The sequence below is a fragment of the Maylandia zebra genome, linkage group LG11 (assembly GCF_041146795.1).
Source record: "Maylandia zebra isolate NMK-2024a linkage group LG11, Mzebra_GT3a, whole genome shotgun sequence".
NCBI lineage: Eukaryota > Metazoa > Chordata > Actinopteri > Cichliformes > Cichlidae > Maylandia > Maylandia zebra.
In genome coordinates this window covers 2,829,970-2,849,607 of record NC_135177.1, presented here as the reverse complement: position 1 = coordinate 2,849,607, position 19,638 = coordinate 2,829,970, and the positions used below count along the sequence as shown (strand labels likewise).

Genomic DNA, 19,638 nt, shown 5'->3' with positions numbered 1-19,638 from the left:
CATCACTTACCATCACACGATCATGTCACCATGCAGCTTGAACGAACTACACTTAGTCATTCGTGGTAAATGTTAACGTCCGGCGCCGAATCAAATGTCAACAAACAGAATGTAGTTTTATCCAAAACACTGTTGCATGCATGCACCCTGATCACCAATCATCTCAAAGACAGGAAGTCAACAGATAATTCTGGTTTGTTTCCATTCAGCGTGGCTTTTAAGGTTCGCAGGGTTGATCTGAAATGAAACAGAGGGACTGATTGCTTTCTCGGTGCAAAATTCAGCAAGACCAAGAGCCACCATATCTACTGCCATGTCAAAATAACCTGAAGGTTCCTTTAAACCAAGAGTATCAAACTCACTGTACAGCCCAGCTTAATCTGTGCAAGCACAATGTAAGAGTGTATGGTATTCATTTTATTTCTGTTTTCATTTTTGTGATTCAAACTATTAAAATCAAGAAGTACAAAAAACAAACTTACTCCACTGTAGTAATGCTAGCTTGACCACACCAGGAACAGAAGTGTTTTTGTTCATTTCTTTAGCCTGTGGGTCATGTGTTTGACACTCCTGTGCTATAAATTATTTGAATGTAAATAATAAATAGTCTACTGCATTTTTAAAGGAGCCTGTATGAACTTATATATCTGCCTGCTCTTGAATCTTTGTGTTTTCACTTTGCTTCCGCAGGTTTACGTTCCTGAACATCTGCAGGTAATTCCTGGCAAATAACTTAAATTGTATGACACACGACTGTTTCTGCGCTATGACCACAGTCTAATTGTATCTGTACAGTGAGAGCTGTGAGGGCGGACATGAAGCAAGCTAATTACAGAAAAAGCGTCTCAGTGGCAAACACCACCTGCATGCTGCTGCAAACGTGAGCGAGGGATTCACAAGGAAGACCATAAATGTACCACGACACTCTCAGGTTGTTAATGACGTTGCTGCGCTGCTGCTGACGTCGCCCGACGTGTTAGTCCTAAATTTATTAAAGCCTTCTTTTGTTTACGCCGTCAGACCCAAAACAAGCTCATTGGTTTTCAAAATAAAAGCACCACTTCCGCGTGTTATGCCTAGGCTGAACAGAATAAACAGTTCTGTAGTTCTTATTCTGTGGAAGTGTCATAGTGTCGTGTGACTGTCTACACTGTAATATGGGAAATGTTTAGTACATGTACCGACTAATACATAAAGTCTTAAGCAAAGATGACACTGCTATGACGTGTGTGCTGTATTATTTCACTAAAGCAGAAGATTCAGTCTCAGCTGGCTGATTTAATCTCTTTAATTGACAGCTGATAGCTCAGCAGATAGCACACATGCACAACATCACATACTGTAGTATATTGGGCAGACTTGCACACTGTATAATGCTGCAAATATGTCTTTAGAATTTGATAAGTTAACTTTTCTTAAGAACATTTAAACATGTAAAATAACCTTAGAAATAACGATCACAACAACAACAACAATAATAAAAGAAGAACGCCTTATAGCTTCTGACTTTTTTATTTGGCATGTGCAGAAGGGATTTGTCAAATTAGCTTGAAATTATAGTAAAAATGCATTTTAATCACTACATGAGTCTCAGCTTAGGCGTGTTTCTAGCAAACACACAAAGGGAAATAATGAGCACAGCTTAGCCACATTAAGTCAAACATGAACTTTTAGTCTTTGCACCTGCCATTAGATAAATGTTCTCTGCTTAGGAAAATCAAAGATGCACCACTTTACTTCTTAATATCCAGGCAAAAAAATACTGATAACTCAAAGTAAGTACAATCAATATTATTTCATTCAAACTAGCCAGAAGAACTGCAAATAGTGTATCCAGGTAGAATTACCTGAGACTGAGTATATACTGCTAGAAAAAAAACAGTTAAATCACACATCAGATGAGCTTCAGTCCCTTTAGGGCCGGATTCAAAATCAAACTAAAAGCTAAGATTATTCAAGTGTCCCCTTCTTTTTTGTTGTTGTGATTTTTTAGCAGTGTATTTCAATTTTATCTACACACACACTAACAGTTATACTCTCATAGAACTATAACCTCCGAATTTACAACATCAGTCACCTCAAGGCACTTTGTACTATAAGACAAAGACCCTACAATAGAAAGAGACTCAAACAACAACCGTTTTTTCCATCAACCACCCAACAGAGATCCTTCGTGGTTATTTAGAGGATGCTGTATAGTGTCCTGCTCCTTGCATCTAATTTCACTGGTATGTGTCTGTGTGCTGTGCCAAAATGCCACTCCCGGTCAGCTGTGGAAGCTGAGAAAGGCCACGATGAAAAAGCCTCAGTCAGTGATACAACATAAACACTAACATCCACATTCAAAATTACAACAATAAAACAGGTAAAATTGTCTAACACACAGTCACATCAAAAGAGGAATGGGTTCCCTGTCACGATTTCACAAGGTCACGTCTTTTAAAGTCTGCAGGTGAAATCATGTGGGAAAAAAGATCAATGTAGCCACCATGACATCACTCACATGACTGTGACCTCTAGATTTGAAATCATTATCATTCATGGTTTGGCTGACAGCATGTCGTGTGACTGCTGTGACCCTGTTTAGACAATAGGGTACCAAACTAAGTTTATTTAACGCTGCCAATCTTAGTTCACAAGCTGCACCCAAAACCTGTGTGGACGCCTCACACAGACACACATCCCTCAGTCGCTTACAGAGTTCCCAGGCTCCGGTTGCCTAGGTAACCTTCTAATGTATTTACTACCAGGTCATATGTCGATCAGCGGTGTATGTCACCCTCATTCGTAGTTGCTTCAATCACACACCTGAAAGCTGGGAAAAGTTGGCTTCTTTGGTGCCACTTTATTCCCTTTACCTGCAGTTATTTTGCTGAAGCTTTTATTTTTATTGTCTCATCACTTCCTTTTTTTTTTTTTTTTTTGCCTGTCCCGTTTGGCTCTTTTGCATCAGAATTATTGTCTAAAGGCAAAGAAAGATGCCCAACGGATTTACTTTACCAAATTGACCATCCCAGCCTTGCCGTAATGGTCCATTTGATTCACCTTTTATTGTTTATTTTTGTTAGGATGCCTGGGTCGTTGACCCAGGGTTTTTGAGTTTATGATATTATTTATATTTTCTAGTTTTTTGGTTTCTTTGAGTTCTGTCTTATGGTTTATGTCTCTGTCTTCTTTAGTTGCTCTGTCTCCCCTATCACCTGCATCCCCTTGTCTAGTTCACGTCTCTGTGTATCCTTAGTTCCTATATCCCCGTGACCACTCAGTGTTTGTGTCTGCCCTGGTCCCACGTCTCTGTTCCCTCTGTAGTGCCTACAGGTGAGGCTGTGTCTTTGTTCAGTCTGTGTTATGTGTTTCCTGTTTTACTTTGAAGGTCTCTGTCTTTTCTCAGTGTGTTCAGTTTACGCTTCTTTGGTCTCGTCAGTTCTGATTTGTCCCAGCTGTGTTTCCCTCCTGTTACTCAGTCCCTGATTGCTCCCTCTGTGTATTTAAGCCCTGTGTTTCTCTGTGTCCGTGTTGCGATCTACCGTTTTCCTAGCTGTGTGTCCTGTCGTTCCTCCTGGTGTAAGTTTATTTTGATTTTTCCAGTTATGTTATATTTGAGTTTAACATTAAAGTTGTTTTGAGTTCACATCTGTCTCCGGAGTCTGCACCTTGGGTCCTATTCCTGCCTGCACACAGCCCTACCTAACAGAAGATCGCGACCAGAACATGGACCCTGCAGACTCTTCAGCTTTTGGATTCGATGCTGAGATGGAGCGGATGATTAGGCTCCTTGACCGCATTGCTCAGGCCAATGATTTGAGGACCATGGCAGTTGGGCTAAGTGCTGTGGATGCCATCATTCGGAGCAACCCTCGGCTTACTCAGTTTTCTATGGACACTGTGCTGGGCAGCTCCATAGCTGCCTGGAGGGAGCAAGTCAGGGCTGGCGAGCTTGCTCTCTCTACCTTCACTTCCACTTCTTCACCGCCGCCCCAGGACAACACACACTCACCACCTGCCTCGTCGCTACCTCAGACTGCCTCTCCTTCCTCACACCAGCCAGGACCTTGTTCGCCTGCCCATTCGCCTGCCTTTTTCCTGGCGGCCATGTGGTCGGATGAGGAGGAGGTCTCCGTATCTCCGCCAGTTTCAGTTCCCTCATCTAGAAGGAAGCGACGCCATCGTCACTCCTCTCCTCTGTCATCCGTCCAGCAATCTGCCTCCGCTGGAGGGTCCGAGGGACTGCTTCAGCCGTCTGTCTCCGCTGGAGGGTCCGAGGGACTGCTTCAGCCGTCTGTCTCCGCTGGAGGGTCCGAGGGGCCCGTTCAGCCGTCTGTCTCCGCTGGAGGGTCCGAGGGGCCCGTTCAGCCTCCTGTCTCCGCTGAAGGGCCCGAGGAACCGCTTCAGCCGTCTCTTCCTGCTGAAGGGCCCGAGGAACCGCTTCAGCCGTCTCTTCCTGCTGAAGGGTCCGAGGAACCGCTTCAGCCACCTGTCTCCGCTGGAGGGTCCGAGGAACCGCTTCAGCCACCTGTCTCCGCTGGAGGGTCCGAGGAACCGCTTCAGCCACCTGTCTCCGCTGGAGGGTCCGAGGAATCGCTTCAGCCACCTGTCTCCGCTGGAGGGTCCGAGGAATCGCTTCAGCCGTCTCTTCCTGCTGGAGGGCCCGTGGAGCCCGTTCAGTCTCACGCCACCTCAGCTGGAGGGCCCGAGGAGCCCATCCAGCCGCCATTAGCCTCTGCCTCGGCTACGCCTGGTCCAGCTTCTGCCTCGGCTTCTGCTACACCTGGTCCGGCCTCCGAGTCTGCAGTTCCACCTGGTCCGGCCTCAGCCTCTGCAGCTCCGCCTGGTCCAGCCTCCGAGGGTTCAGTTTTGTCTGCCCCTGAGGTCTCCAATCTGTCTGTTCCTGCACGTCCTGCACGTCCTGCTCGTCCTGCACGTCCTGCTCGTCCTGCACGTCCTGCTCGTCCTGCACGTCCTGTCCGGCCTGCTCGTCCTGCACGTTCTGTCCGGCCGATGACTGGACGTCGTTGCCGTCATGGACAGCCCTCTGACCTACGCCGCCGTCATGGACGGCCCCCTGAACTACTCCGCCACCAGTGCCTCCCGCCCGGCCGGCCTCCTGACCTGCTCGGCCGCCGTCGGTTCCTCCCGCCCGGCCGGCCTCCTGAACTGTTTTCTGGGCTCTTGGACCATCAGCCTCCGGGCCGCCCCCCTGAACTGCCCGGGTTTGGACTGTTGTGCTGTCAGCCTCCGGGTCGGCCCCCTGAACTTTTTGTGAACTGTTTTTCCTGGCCGTCTGCGCCTGTCGTGAGCCTGTTTTTTGTTCTGTTGCTTTCCGGGCTCCGTTGTTCTTTTTTTTTTTTTTTTTTTTTTTTGTTTCTGGCTCCTTGTTTGGTTTTGTTTCGTGCCGCCCACCCTGGTTCGGTTGTTTTGTTTTTTTTGGTTTTGATGTTTTGGTTTGGGCTGTCTGGAAGCCAGCCCTTAAGGGGGGGGTACTGTTAGGATGCCTGGGTCGTTGACCCAGGGTTTTTGAGTTTATGATATTATTTATATTTTCTAGTTTTTTGGTTTCTTTGAGTTCTGTCTTATGGTTTATGTCTCTGTCTTCTTTAGTTGCTCTGTCTCCCCTATCACCTGCATCCCCTTGTCTAGTTCACGTCTCTGTGTATCCTTAGTTCCTATATCCCCGTGTTCAGTCAGTGTTTGTGTCTGCCCTGCCTACAGGTGAGGCTGTGTCTTTGTTCAGTCTGTGTTATGTGTTTCCTGTTTTACTTTGAAGGTCTCTGTCTTTTCTCAGTGTGTTCAGTTTGCGCTTCTTTGGTCTGTCAGTTCTGATTTGTCCCAGCTGTGTTTCCCTCCTGTTACTCAGTCCCTGATTGCTCCCTCTGTGTATTTAAGCCCTGTGTTTCTCTGTGTCCGTGTCGCGATCTACCGTTTTCCTAGCTGTGTGTCCTGTCGTTCCTCCTGGTGTAAGTTTATTTTGATTTTTCCAGTTATGTTATATTTGAGTTTAACATTAAAGTTGTTTTGAGTTCACATCTGTCTCCGGAGTCTGCACCTTGGGTCCTATTCCTGCCTGCACACAGCCCTACCTAACAATTTTATTTTCACTTACTGAACATGGGACAGACTTGACTGGAGGAAAGCAGGGGAGAAAGAAAGAGGGAAAGAGAAACAGCTGAGAAGAGGGACGGGGGAGAAGGGCAAAAGACAAAAACCAACAGAATGGGCAGAAAAAAAAATGCATATATCGATCACCTGGATCACCTGCTGAGAAAGAAAAAAGAAAGCAAGCAGAAGAGAACAAGAGTAATAGAATAAACAACATCACAATGATATATGGGAATATGACAGTAAATACTAAATATTAAACATTATTGTGCAGCACATAAGATCAACAGATGTGGGGGGGCCACAGCCCCATCCTCCAGGGCATGAAGCAGGTATGGAGGAGATCAAAACTCCAGACATCCAGAGGCCCCCAGAATACAAGAGACCAAGGAAGACCAACAGAGGGGCAGCCGCGCCACTGTCCCAGAAAGAGCTGAGGAGAGTCCCAGATGAGGGCTCACTCAGCAGCCGCGGAGCAGAAGCCAGGGGGAGTTGCAGTGACACGCCCGTGAGCTCCGCCGGCAGCCAGCCGTGCCTGAGTGACCGAGCCCCAGGCCGAGAGGCCGGGGGCACCCCACCTCCGAAGTGGCCCGAGCGAGCTCCAGGCCCCGATAAGCGGCCGCCAAGGAGTGAGCCGGTGTGTACCTGGACGCCCATCCCCGGACACAAAGAACCACCAAGTGTCTCATCACTTCCAATGTGGATGCAGCTTAAGTAACCGGCCAGTAAAATTCTAGAATTTCACTCACCAAAACTGTAGCACTTATTTTCTGAATGTTGTAAACCGGGCTTCCTTTCACTTGTGAACACATTTCACCTCTCATTGAAGAGGATTCTTCAGTTCTAAAACCAGATTATGGAGTCCCAGTGATCTAGTTGGGTGAATCTGATCAGGCCTAGTGCACACCTGACACAAAAGGCAGCTACGCCCCTTCATCCAGGATCAATGAAGGGTCAGGCATCAGGCAGAAATCACAACAATTTCATTATGTGATGTGAAACTGTAAGTGCAGAGTGTACATGACTCTTACAGAAGGCAACACTATATTCACATTAAATGTGTGCTTAATATGTTGTATGTTACTAACTAGATTGTAATGTAATGTAATTTAAGGGTCTTTCAGGCTTTATGTGTGACGTGCTGGAAAGGCGAGTATATGCTTTAGAGCTACGTTGCATATTTTACTTTCTCTGCATTATAGCACACATTGCAAGTGACATGAAGATGAGTTGTTTGGTGTGAAAACAAGGCTCAGTGTGAAATAAACAGTAAACGCTTCAACTTGCCACATATCAAAATTCATGTCTTTGTCTGGAATTCAGTCTAATAAAATACAACCCTGGCTTATTTAACTGAATTACTGAGTCATAAACATAAGAAACTTGGAAATAGATAATGAGGAAAGTAACATTTCAAGCAGAAATATTTGTTTTATTTTTTTTCCAAGTATCACTCTATTAGTGTTCATCTTCAAAGTAAATACTTAAAAATAAATACAAAGCTTGGATAAAACCTGGGGGTATTGGTTACTCTTGCAGTTTTTCTAGAAACAAACCTGTCGAAGCATTATCTAAACTTTCATTTGAATAAGAATATGTTAACCCCAAAGGGGTCACTTTAAAAAAACTGCTATATCACTGACACGTGCCACATGCCTATTTAAGCAGGTTACAAAAGTAGGCAAAACTCTCATTTTGTTGCACTCTGACTCTATCTCTGAAAAAATGCCATCATCTGCCGTCATCTCTGATGAACTTCAGGATTCTCTGCTTCTAGTGAGTTCCTGTTAGTTTGCCCCAAACCAAGAGATGAGGATGGAAAGGACCAGTTGTGAAATATAACTTTAATTCCACTGATGAATCTAAATATGTTCTTTGAGAAAGAGGGGATCTGTGAGTTTCACGTGGTTGCCGGTAGGTAGCATAACAACAGCGGTGGCTGCAGTGACTCCTGACATGTTCTCAAAAGTTCTAAGTTTGGACATATGCTGTGTGTCCAGAGGGGGATACATCGAGCGCTTGCGGACGTTGTAAGTTCTGTATGTAAGCACCTCTTGAAATCGGATGATTCTTTTTGATACACTCAGTCTATAGTGTTACAGATAACGCTACTCAGAAGTACATACAGCATGTAAAATCAACATTAGAGTTTTACATTAACTAATCAGTCATTATAACATAACTTGTGTGATTCTGAATAAGAAGTACTTTTATTTGAGATACCTGAAATGTATATTATTATTTGTGCTTACTTATTTAAATGCATAAATTGCCACTTTGTGGCTATTTAATAACATTAAACTACTGCTAAAGAGGCTTTGGTGCCTGGTGCCTCTGTGATGTGCAGTGGGGAGTTAAACTCGGCAGAGGCTTTATTTTGAAACTTCTGGGCGGAAGTCCCCGTGAGCCTGCCTAGCTTGGCAGCTAGCCTGCGCAGCAAGTCTCCTTGCCGCCGCCGCTAAAACGGTTCAGTGCAGGACTTTCTCCTCCATCACTTCCTTCTACTGAGCAATGTGTTGTGAGGCAGGGGGGTGTGAGGAGCGCCACTCTTCACTGCTTCACGCGGCTCGGGAGCCATGGCGGAGGGGGTACTGAGGACGACCCAGCGGCCGGAGCACAGCGGGTCACCAGGAGCGGCTCAGCGCACAAGGAAGGACCCACGTTCTCACCTGCAGCTCAGCCTCTAGAACCGTTACTGACGGAATACAATGGTGACGTCTGCTAAACTTTTCCGCACATCCCCAGCTTTGGTCACGCGCGGCCGCTTTAACTTTTCACCAACTGGCAGTTGTCGATTCTCGATGGTATCGTAGCGACGCGGAGTTTGGTGTGCTTTTCTCTTCTTCCAGGACCTGTGTCCTGTAAAGCCATCTGCCTCGGGCGGAAATCTGGCGTACTGTCCCGCAGCGAGCTCGCACAGCGCCTCGTTAATATTTCATAGCCGAATCAGAGGTTAACATGGGGGCAAAGCAGAGCAGCCCCACTGCTAACCCAGCTGCTAACGGACGGACCAGAGCCTACTCCGGCTCGGACCTGCCCTCCAGCACGTCCGGCAGCAGCGCTGGCAGGACTGCCGCCCGGGGGGCGAGGTACCACGGTGCGTCCGGAGCCTCCGGACCCAGCACCAGCCAGCAGATCGGAGCCAGGGCCAGGTCTGTTGGGGGCTCGAGTTTAAGACCCCACTCTGGCATTAACATTCCCAACAGCGGCGGGGGCTACAGCTCCCCGGAGTCCGGCGGCAGCAGCCCAGAGGAGGCGGCGGACAGGGAGCGCTCGGGCGGAGGGCAAGAAGTTCCCCGGCTGTTGATTGGATCATTACCAGCACACCTTTCGCCTCATCTGTTCGGAGGTAAGAGCGCAGAGCCGCTCCGCTGCTGCGGTGACGCTGACGCACGGCTGTTTACAGCAGGGTACAGCGGAGAGGTTAGGACGGGGGGCAGTGGTAATCGAACAGGGTTCATTGATCGCTAGAAACGTAGTATTACAGTCAGCTGGTACTACACGAAGCATAACTGATGTGGGCCAGTTAGCGTTATGCCAAGGTGCTCCTCAATCCGAGGGAGAGTCAAATGATCGCAGAGGCGATGAACACACACCGTGTTCGTTACCTCATCGAAACTTTACAAGATTAACGAAAACCAGAGGTCAGCTCCTTCCAAGGAAAATGATCAGACTAAACGTGGAGCAGGTTTAAGTGAATGTGAAGCTCAAATAAAACATGTTTGTTTGGTTACTTTTGCAGTCGCTCTAGAAGCAAGACTCAAATAAATGCCCACATCTGTCTTGGTAAAGCCGCTACGCAGTTATCTTTGAATTATAAGTGACAGGAGCAATAATTTGCCCTAATAATAATAAATGATGACATTAATTGAGCTGCATTGATGTTACAAACTGTTCCTCTGGTGTTACTGTTGAGTCTTCAGTATTGAATGTTTGTAATGAATGAAAAAGATGCATTCAAAGGTTTGATTCCAATATGCGATGAACAGGTGAATCCAAAAGTTACGGTCAGGTGGAACATTAAGTGGTCGTCATTAGAGTGAGGAAGAATTATCAGAGATGGGCTTATTGTGTGTCAGTCACAAGTCGTTACCCAGTATTGTCAGTGGTGCCTGTGAATGTGAAGCCTGCCAACTAAATCCTCCCATTATCAGCTAACATTAGAAACCATCAGCAGATACCTGCAGACTAGCTAAGTATGTGTGTAGCCATCAAGATGTCACCCACTGGTTAGTGATGTCCAGTTAGGAAGCCTAAAGCTGCTTGCCATGTGAGGAGGGAGGGGTGGACATTTATTGGCTGATTACATGTCAGTCATGGGTGTTTTGGACCAGGGTTGGGAATGCTGGTTAAAGCTGGCGATGTTGGGCCAGACTAATACAGGGGTTTTAAGAGCGATAGCATTTCAGTATTCCGATACGTTGGGTGTCTTCTTCTCTTTCTGTCAGACACATGAAGCACACAGACACACAAACCATAAACATATTTGCCTAACATTTGTAATAGCCATGAAGTTATGCCCGTGATTGCAGTTATTTATTTACTCGTTTATGCTCTGCCCAGCTCTACAAAAAATCACAACTTTTTATTCAGAATGATACAAAATCAAAGTTTGAGGCTCTGGAAGGTGTTTCCAAAGGTCACGGCCAACCACTGTTTTCTCAGCAGTGCTGTTAAACCACAGGTATTTGACTGTGTGGCCATTAAAAAAGTGCTGCTTTTTGGCATTTCTGTGTTCACCTTCTAAACTGCCTGCGGTGATCTGACCAGCTCCCCAAACGACTTGTTAAGACTAGTTAATGTGATCCGTGGCACACATCAAACTGTGCAGCTAGCATTTCCTTTTACTGTAAGGGCCAACATGGAGGAAGTTGGTCACCCAGCTGTAACTTCACTGCCAAATATGTTTCTGAACAGTCTTGTGTTTGTGTCACAGTTTTGACTGAGCACAAGTTAGAAAGCTGACTGCAGTTCTCTGAACAGTGTCAGCGTTAATGGTTTTATGAAGTAAAACGGCGCCTTATTCTAAGCTCGACGTTGTTACAGTGATAATAGAAAAATGATCAAAAAGCGATCCACAGCCTAGCTTAGCTTCAAAGCAGCGCTATGAATTAGACACAGACAGCGATGAAGATGCTGGCCCCTGAGTGAGCGGCTCCTGCTGGCTTTAATAACAAATAATGTGTGATGGTGATGATGACTCATTTGAGCCAAGTGCTAAGATAAACAGCGCGAGCCTCCTTGTGAATGTGCTCTTCTTGGTTTCATTGATCTGCTGTGAGGGCTGTAGTGACTAATCTTCAAGCGCTCTAATGCTTCGTGACCTGAGATTGATCGGGGAACTGGGGCAGAGGTCAGATACACAGCTCGGCATGTGGCACAGAGGGAGTCGGTCTGGGAGCTGATCGTCAGCGCAGGTGAGGATCGGCTGGGTGATGCTCTCGGTGAAAACGATTCGCATGGCGCAGCACATCATCCAGCACGAGCACAGTGAGTGTGTGTGCTTGTGTCTGTTCACAGAAGGAAGACAGAAACGCTGAGTTCATTCGGGGAAGACAATAGAGCCATTTGAGATGCATTGCCCTTCTCCTGGAGAGTATTTAGCAGCAGGCGGTTCAGGCTGGACAGTGTCCAGAAGGCATCATTTTTATATTTATTTACTAGCGTTTGCTGTTGTGTTTGCTGTCTGTCAGAACAGTGACAGGTTTTATGCCTTGATCTGATCATTTTATAATCTATAGCTTAAGCACGCTCACAGAATCTGAAGATGTTAAGACAGATCAAACCAATCCAGGCGAAAATAACCTCAAGTAAAATAAAATCATTCATCTGTCTGATAAAAGTACCTTTTAAGAAGATATTTAAAAGAAGTCCCAGACTCAGCCGGTCTCGTGTCCTCAGGCAGGCCCGGGGGCTCCGGCTGCAAATGCTCTGATAAAAGACCTCTGCCTCAGGACTACTCACCACATGCTGGCTTGTCGTCTTGTGTGTGTGAGGTCAGAAATGTTGGACTGAAAAAGGCCAAGGAGGAAGTAATAACGTGGTTGACACTGAGAGCCGGAAAGTTTAACGTCAGTGATATAAGCAGATCAATGCATGTTAAGTTCATGCAGCTTAAATCATTGCTGCTGTGAAGGTGTGTGAAACGCTCTCTGTATGTTTAACAGTCAAAATAGATCCTGTCTGTGAAACAGATGTTTGTGGTGTGCTGCTCAGAAGTGTTCAGATGATTCGGCTGGTGAGTCACGTAATGAGCGCTGAGCCCCGGAGGGCAAAAACAACACTGCAACTTGTTGGACCCTGACAGTTTGTAGAAGCTGAAGCATGCCAACATTTCATTGGTTTCATTCTTATCACCTCTGAAACGGAGGGAAAAACCGATGTGATAAAACTCGCAGGTATCGTTTGATCCAGGTGCAACTGTTGCTTTCCACTCTCTGTGTTTGTGCAACACTTTGCATTTTATCATTATTATTCATCTCTGACACTTTTCCACAGTGTGTCTTTTGTGCTGTTTATTCCCCTCAGCTGATCACAGCAGATGGCCCCGCCCCTCCCTGAGTGGTTCTTCTGGAGGTTTTTCCTGTTAAAAGGGAGTTTTTTCTTCCCACTGTTGCCAGGTGCTTGTTCATAGGAGGTGGGCATTTACTCAGTATTATTGTAGATAGAGCAGGGCGATATGGCCAAAAATTTTATCACGATATATATTTGAAACTTTGCGATAACGATATAACTGACGATGTAATTGATGCGAGACAAAATACAATTCCACAACTTTACTAGCGCAAAAAAACCATCCTTTTATTTTCACTTAAACAAGCAGCTGTTTTTATGTCAATTAAAGCTTTATAAACATTTAACAGTGCGAATGCAAATTCCTTACTGAAAGTTTAACCAAAAGGCATTTCCAGTAGAAATGGGCTGACATGTCCTGAGCATAACAACAACAATCTTTATTTATAGAGCACATTTAAAAGCCTTGGGCATACCAAAGTGCTTTACATAAAACAATAAAAAATAAAACAGTTCACACATTAACATCAAATACATAAGAGTAACGGATTATGTTCACAGATAAAAGCCACCAATAAGAGTAAACTGCAGCACATAGGTTATAGCAAGGTAAGACTGTACCACCATGATAAAAGACACCAATAATGGAAAGATAGCAGAGAATTTAATACAATACAATACAATAGAAGAAGAAGAAGAAGAAGAAAGTGTGTACATTATTGTACTTTATTGAGCCCCGTGGGGAAATTGCTCTCTGCATTTAACCCATTCACTCAGTGAAGCAGTGGGCAGCCAAATAGGTCAATAGGTCACTGCAAGCAAGCCAGCATTTAACTGGTAGAAAAGGCAAGTTTAAAAAGATATGTTTTTAGCTGTGATTTAAAAGAATGAATAGAATCAGACGCCCGGATGCCAATCGGGAGATTGTTCCACAGCTCCGGTGCAACTAGAGCAAACGATCGATCACCTCTAGATTTCAGTCGAGATCTGGGCTGAACCAACAGTAACTGTGAGGATGACCTTAAAGCCCTAGCAGGAGCATATGGGTTTAAAAGTTCCTTAAGATAGCTTGGTGCAGTGTTATTGGTAATTTTAAAAGTAAACAACAAAATTTTAAATTGAATACGATATTTGACAGGCAACCAGTGCAGATCAGCAAGGACAGGAGTAATGTGGGCAAACTTCTTGGTTTTAGTTAGAATGCGTGCTGCAGCATTCTGAACTGTCTGTAATCTCTGTAAAAGGCAAGAGTGGAGACCACAATAAAGTGAATTGCAGTAATCAAGCCTTGACGTTACAAAGGCGTGGATGAGCTTTTCTAGGTCTTTATGCGGGATATAGTGCCTGGTCTTAGAAATAAGGCGAAGCTGGTAAAAACTGGATCTGACAACAGCAGACACTTGTTTATCAAGTTTAAATGAGCTGTCAAATAAGACACCCAGATTCCTAACAGTGTCAGAGAAAGAACTAGTGAGAAAACCAAAGGCATCCCGAAGTTTGGCACGAAGGGCATTACTACCAAAAATCATAATTTCGGTTTTCTTATCATTAAGGATAAGAGTATTTGCCAAAAGCCATTTCTTGACCTCACACATGCATTCTCGAAAGCTATTCAAAGACAGAGCAAGATCATCGTTTAACTCAAAATAGATCTGGATATCATCCGCATAATAGTGAAAAGCAATGTGGTATTTCTCAAAGATAGCACTTAAGGGAAGCATGTACAATGAGAAAAGGGTAGGGCCTAACACAGATCCCTGGGGGACACCACAGCAAACAGGTACAGCCGAAGAAGAGGATGTGGCCAAATGTACCGAAGAGAGCCGATTGGAGAGGTAAGATTTAAACCAATCCAAGGCAGCGCCCTTAATGCCTACAGTGTGCTCTAGTCTCGCCAATAGGATGTTGTGGTCAACCATGTCAAATGCCGATGAAAGATCCAATAGCACTAGCACAGAGGGGCGTCCATTGTCAGCCATTAGTAAAAGATCATTGAAAACACGAAGCAGCGCTGATTCAGTGCTGTGATGTTGTTTGAAGGCCGATTGAAATTTATCATTTATATTATTCTTATCCAGGAAGGTCTGCAATTGAAGCAGGACCACCTTCTCAAGAATTTTAGCCAGGAAGGGAAGCTTAGAAATCGGTCTATAGTTGGCAAAATCACTATGATCAAGGTTCCTTTTTTTTAGAACAGGTTGAATTATAGCATGTTTGAAAGCTGAAGGTACATAGCCAGAAAGCAAGGAAAAGTTCAATATGGACAATAAACAAGGTCCAATTGCATTAAAACAATCCTTGACTATACGGGATGGAAGAACATGTCCTGAGCATAACCATGTATAATATCCACTGACGTTAAAAAGAGGTGCTTTGCAACATTAAACTGCAGTGTGCCAAATAAAAAAGTCAAATACGTATTTTTCAGACCATAAGGTGCACGGGATTATAAGGCACAAGAAACAAAGCAGTCAGATAAATCAAACTTTATTAAACTCATTCTTCTTGCTTCCTCCACTTCTGTGCCATTGATTCATTAATGCTGGATTCTATCACAGCTGCTCTATTCCCATGTTGTTGCAGTATATTAATGACTAACCTCGTATTGTGGATGGATTATCTCAGTTGTTCTCCTGACTGAAGTTTGGTCCGTTTACAGCATCCTGCCATGCGATTGCATTTGTCTCTAACCATCAGGAACCTTCATGTTAACTTTTATCGAGTGGAAAAAAGTTAGCATTCATCCTGCAGCTTCACTGTTTATGCTATGCTAACATAGCTGTGTCGCTAGCGATCACGTAGCACATCATTATATACCAGCTAGTCCAACTTCAGTATCCCTACAAACGTCACTGCTGTTTAGTTTCCTGTCTTCATTTATGTTGGAAGTGATAGCAGAGCTGTACGTTTGAATTTTTTCAGAAATCTCTCAGTCAGAACATGCTATATCATGCTTAGGTAACTAGCAAAACTAGCAAGCTAACTTCCGCTAACTTCCTGCTAACTTCTAACTCCGTTAAATGTAATAAATTCTGTTTTCATGGATGCATGGATGTTAAACTTCATAGTTACACCTGGTAAAGCAGCAACACTGTGATGCTGCAGTGTTCGTTTGACTTTGGGACATGAAGCGGACAGAGTCTTGGACCCAGATTTACGAGCACCTTAGTCCGACAAATACGGCAATAACGACGGCCCGCTTGCATATTGTACAAAAAAAAAAGTGCTTTGTTGTGTATCTGATGGACAAACACCAAACCAGTTCCACATCACTGGAGCTGCACCATTTTTACAAACTAATTCTGGTTCATCCGTTTCACTCAACGATCGGCTTTCCCCCTTCTCATTCTCCGTTGCCGCCATGCTTTTTCGGCCATGTGCGTATGAAAACATGCGCGTTTTACTCATATTCTATTGCGATATTTTATTTTCTTATTGTTGCCTAACATTGTACTGGTATTACCGTGAACGGTATGATATGGCTCAGCCCTAGTTGTAGAGTCTTTACCTTACAGTATAAAGTACTTTGAAGCAACCCTTGTTTTGATTTGACACTATATAAATCAAACTGAATGAAACAAATCTGCACTTCAACATCTAGAGAATGTTTACACTGCTACCAGTACAAAGGTACAGTGTGTATTTTGGATCTGGACGGGTCAGTAACAATCCTGCTATTTCAGACTAAAGGCCAAGCGTTTTAGTGTAGTCCAAGTAAAAAAATATGGAGGTGGAAATGATCAGACTCACTTTAAACAATCTGATTATAACAGCCTTTAATGTAAATCAATGTTTTTATTTGATTTGAAAGAGGAAAAACTGAGCAACTGAATTTGACAGTGTCAGAAAACAACCCCTCCTGTGGACACGTTACTGTCTGAAAGCCTGGCGTTGGCACATTTGTCACTGACATTTACACTAATGCTGGTAAACCTGCTGTCAGCTGATCCACCCACATGGTGGTTCCACCTATCAGACTCTATTTAATAATAATATTATTGATTATTATTTAATCTGATTAATAGTAGAGTTAGTAATCACATTATAAGCATATTAAAAGTGTGTTGCAATAATATTTAAAGAGACAGCAGTTATAGTCGAGGCTGTTTTTAAACACTGGATCCAAGAATTTACCTGAGACTGTAAGCAGCAGGTGGATAACATGATGGATGATTTTGTATCTAAACATGAACGATAATATTAATGTTACCGTTGGAAAAGTCTGCATTAAACAGATAAATACGAGGAGAGGGTTCACAGATTATACGTTTCCATCTTCTTTAAGTTGCCGATCTGTTAGTGAATGGGAGCTATCAAATGTTTACAAGGTATGAAACATATCTATATGCATAAATTATTATCAAATAAACCAAGAGATAAAACACTGCAACTTCACACATTCGTAGTAATACAAGAAGCATATCTTTTTACATGAGACTCCCTCAACTTTTGACACATAGCACCAGTGTGTTTCACCATTCTAAGCTTTAGCTTTGACAAAGGCTTTTTCTCCTCAAGACAGCATGCCACTCTGTCTCTCCATCCATTGACCAATGTGCTGAGGATGGAAATGCTGAGAGTCATAATGCCAGGGTACTGAATGAACTGAATCAGGATGTTTTGGTCATTGTGTTTGACAGTGCTCTTCATGAAAAGACCAAATGGAGGAACATCCTCTGGAAGAATAGTACACATCCTTCCTGTAGTGGTGCAAAGACTGGGAGATTTCATGGCAGGAAGCAGAGAAACACTTCTTTGAAACCTGTCGTGTCTGCATTGAAATTTCTACTGCAAGTTAGCGCTGTTCCATATCATTTCATCCATAATACTGAATATAAACTTTTACATGATATAAAAGTTTCTTATCAATATATTAATTACAGAGCGACCATGTGTTTACGTTCTCTGGATGCACAAACACAAACAGATAGCAGACAAGTCCATGCATGTCAGTCAGCAGCGGCTCTGATGAATTATTAAACTACTCCAAGAACTTCCAACAAAGCACAAAGATTTGTGCACAATATGGAAGAACATTGTTCACGTTAAAGATGGAAACTTGTTTCATCCACTGAGGTGGAATCGCTGTCAGGTCCAACCAGGAGGATACGCCAGCAAGCTGGTGATCGTGATAGAACTTGGAGGCTGTCTCACCACCTCTACCTACACCTACTACCAGCTGTGTCTGCATCAGTGCTTCAGACTGCGATCGTATATTTCAGTTATTAGGAAAGAGGAGGTGATTGTTGCATGATGTGAGTGGATGACATGTGGGCTTTGCATAACATGCTGTGGTGTTTACCTGCAGTTCATTCAGAGCAGCAATCAGACCTACATCACAGGAGCAGATTGAACCTGTTAAAGAAAGAACTCCCTCATTATCATCCACAGGGAGAACATGTTCATGTATCAGAGAATTTGAACTGATTTATTTGGACTCGCAGGTTTTAGTTCAAAATAGAAGAGAGTCGAAGAGAAAGAAAAACAGCACACACACTGTGGTGATCATTGCTTTCTGCACAGGCTTGGCTCATTTTAAATGAGTCTGAGCCAACCCGCCTTCCCACCGACTTCCTACTTGAATTTGTCTGTGAGCGGGAGGAGCGAAACAAACGGTACAGTATCTGTAAAACCTGTGAACCAAACGTTTACCATTTCGGTACATTTTTCGTAGTACCTTTAGTCTTTATTATTTTGGCGCTGTATGTGAGTGCATGTGAGCGTGTTTACTAAAACAAACACATTCATGCACCGAGCACCACACACACGTGTCAGGTTGTGTGCACAGGTTGTTAGTGCGAGTGTGAGTCAGCAGACAGGAGTGTAATAATTAACTTGGCTCGTTCAGTATCCTTCTTCTATGATGGCCGCATGCATGGATCAGTAGTGTGCACACACATGCACACACATTTAAACTTGTCTGCAGGCTGTGTTAGCAGGTGGCGTGATGGCTTTATTAAAGGTGCTGGATCTTCATTTAAAGAACAGACTGGTGGATATGCAGCAGAGCAGCTTTGCCACACTCAAGCCAAAAACAGTGTGGAAGAGTCTGTTTTTGCTGAAGAGTATGCAACGCTGACAGAAATGTAATGCAAATGAGGAAGAGAGCTTTAAATAACGTGGTCTGATGAGCAGCATAACACATTCATGCTGTTTGTCTCAAACACAAACGGATGTGTTTGTTTCTTAGTGTCAGAACCACAGACTGTATATAAAAGATGGACATAGCTGCCGTGGCACTATGAAACGAGCCGATGGTTTTGGCCCCTGTATTTTTGAATGTCACTGTTGGGCCAGTGGGTGAGATTAGATATTAAAAATTAAATTTGATAATGCTGTCAATCTTGGTTAGCAAGCTGCATTCATAACATCTTTGCTAATTGGCAGTTGCCTGAATAGCATATTCACCCCTAAAAGCCGTCGGGGTGAGGACTAGAGTACGACATTGCCTAGATGTTGTATGGAATTGCACTTTGTGAATACTTGTGCTATGGAGGTAGAAGTTAGCTGTTGTGTAGTGACCCGTGTTTGTTTTTTGTCCCAGACTGTGAATTTAAGTGGCTGTTTCCTGCCCCGATTACAAACACCACGCAGCATTCTGACATTATTTGTGTTCCTGCAGAAAACCTTTAAAGTGGGATCAGTCAGTAATGGAGCCTCTTTCTGCCAATCCAAGCAAGCAGATAAAAGCTGCCATGTATGCTCTTTTTTTTTTCAGTACCTGCTCTGCTCAGCTCAACTCAGTTTTTTCAGGGTTTGCATTAGGTGGTAGTACCAGCCTACTCACCTGGGGTTCCAAGGCGATCCAGAAATGTGACCTCAAGAGACTGCATGCCACCGATTGGCCAGTACGCAGCGTCAGTCGATGATTCATGAGAGTGACTTCTTTACAGAAATCAGAACCGCCATTTTTGAATCCCGGCAACAAGGGAAACAGCTGCAGAAAGTCAACACTGTGTCCAAGCAGCAGGTATACCATCGCCTCGAGCTCCTGCTTTGTTGTGTGTTTGTGTTGCATACAAAGATGTC

The 19,638-nt window shown here is 44.2% G+C and overlaps 1 protein-coding gene across 1 annotated transcript in view; it reads left to right on the top strand.

Annotated features, from left to right (window-relative positions):
• Nucleotides 1-8,503: 8,503 nt before the first annotated feature.
• The window catches only part of znrf2b (zinc and ring finger 2b), a 50,872-nt gene continuing 39,737 nt past the window's right edge, over nucleotides 8,504-19,638 (top strand). Inside the window, exon 1 of the mRNA XM_004571304.6 lies at nucleotides 8,504-9,445. Within this exon, the coding sequence (XP_004571361.1) occupies nucleotides 9,055-9,445 (391 nt within the window). The 5' untranslated portion in view covers nucleotides 8,504-9,054. The remainder of the gene's footprint in view (nucleotides 9,446-19,638) is intronic.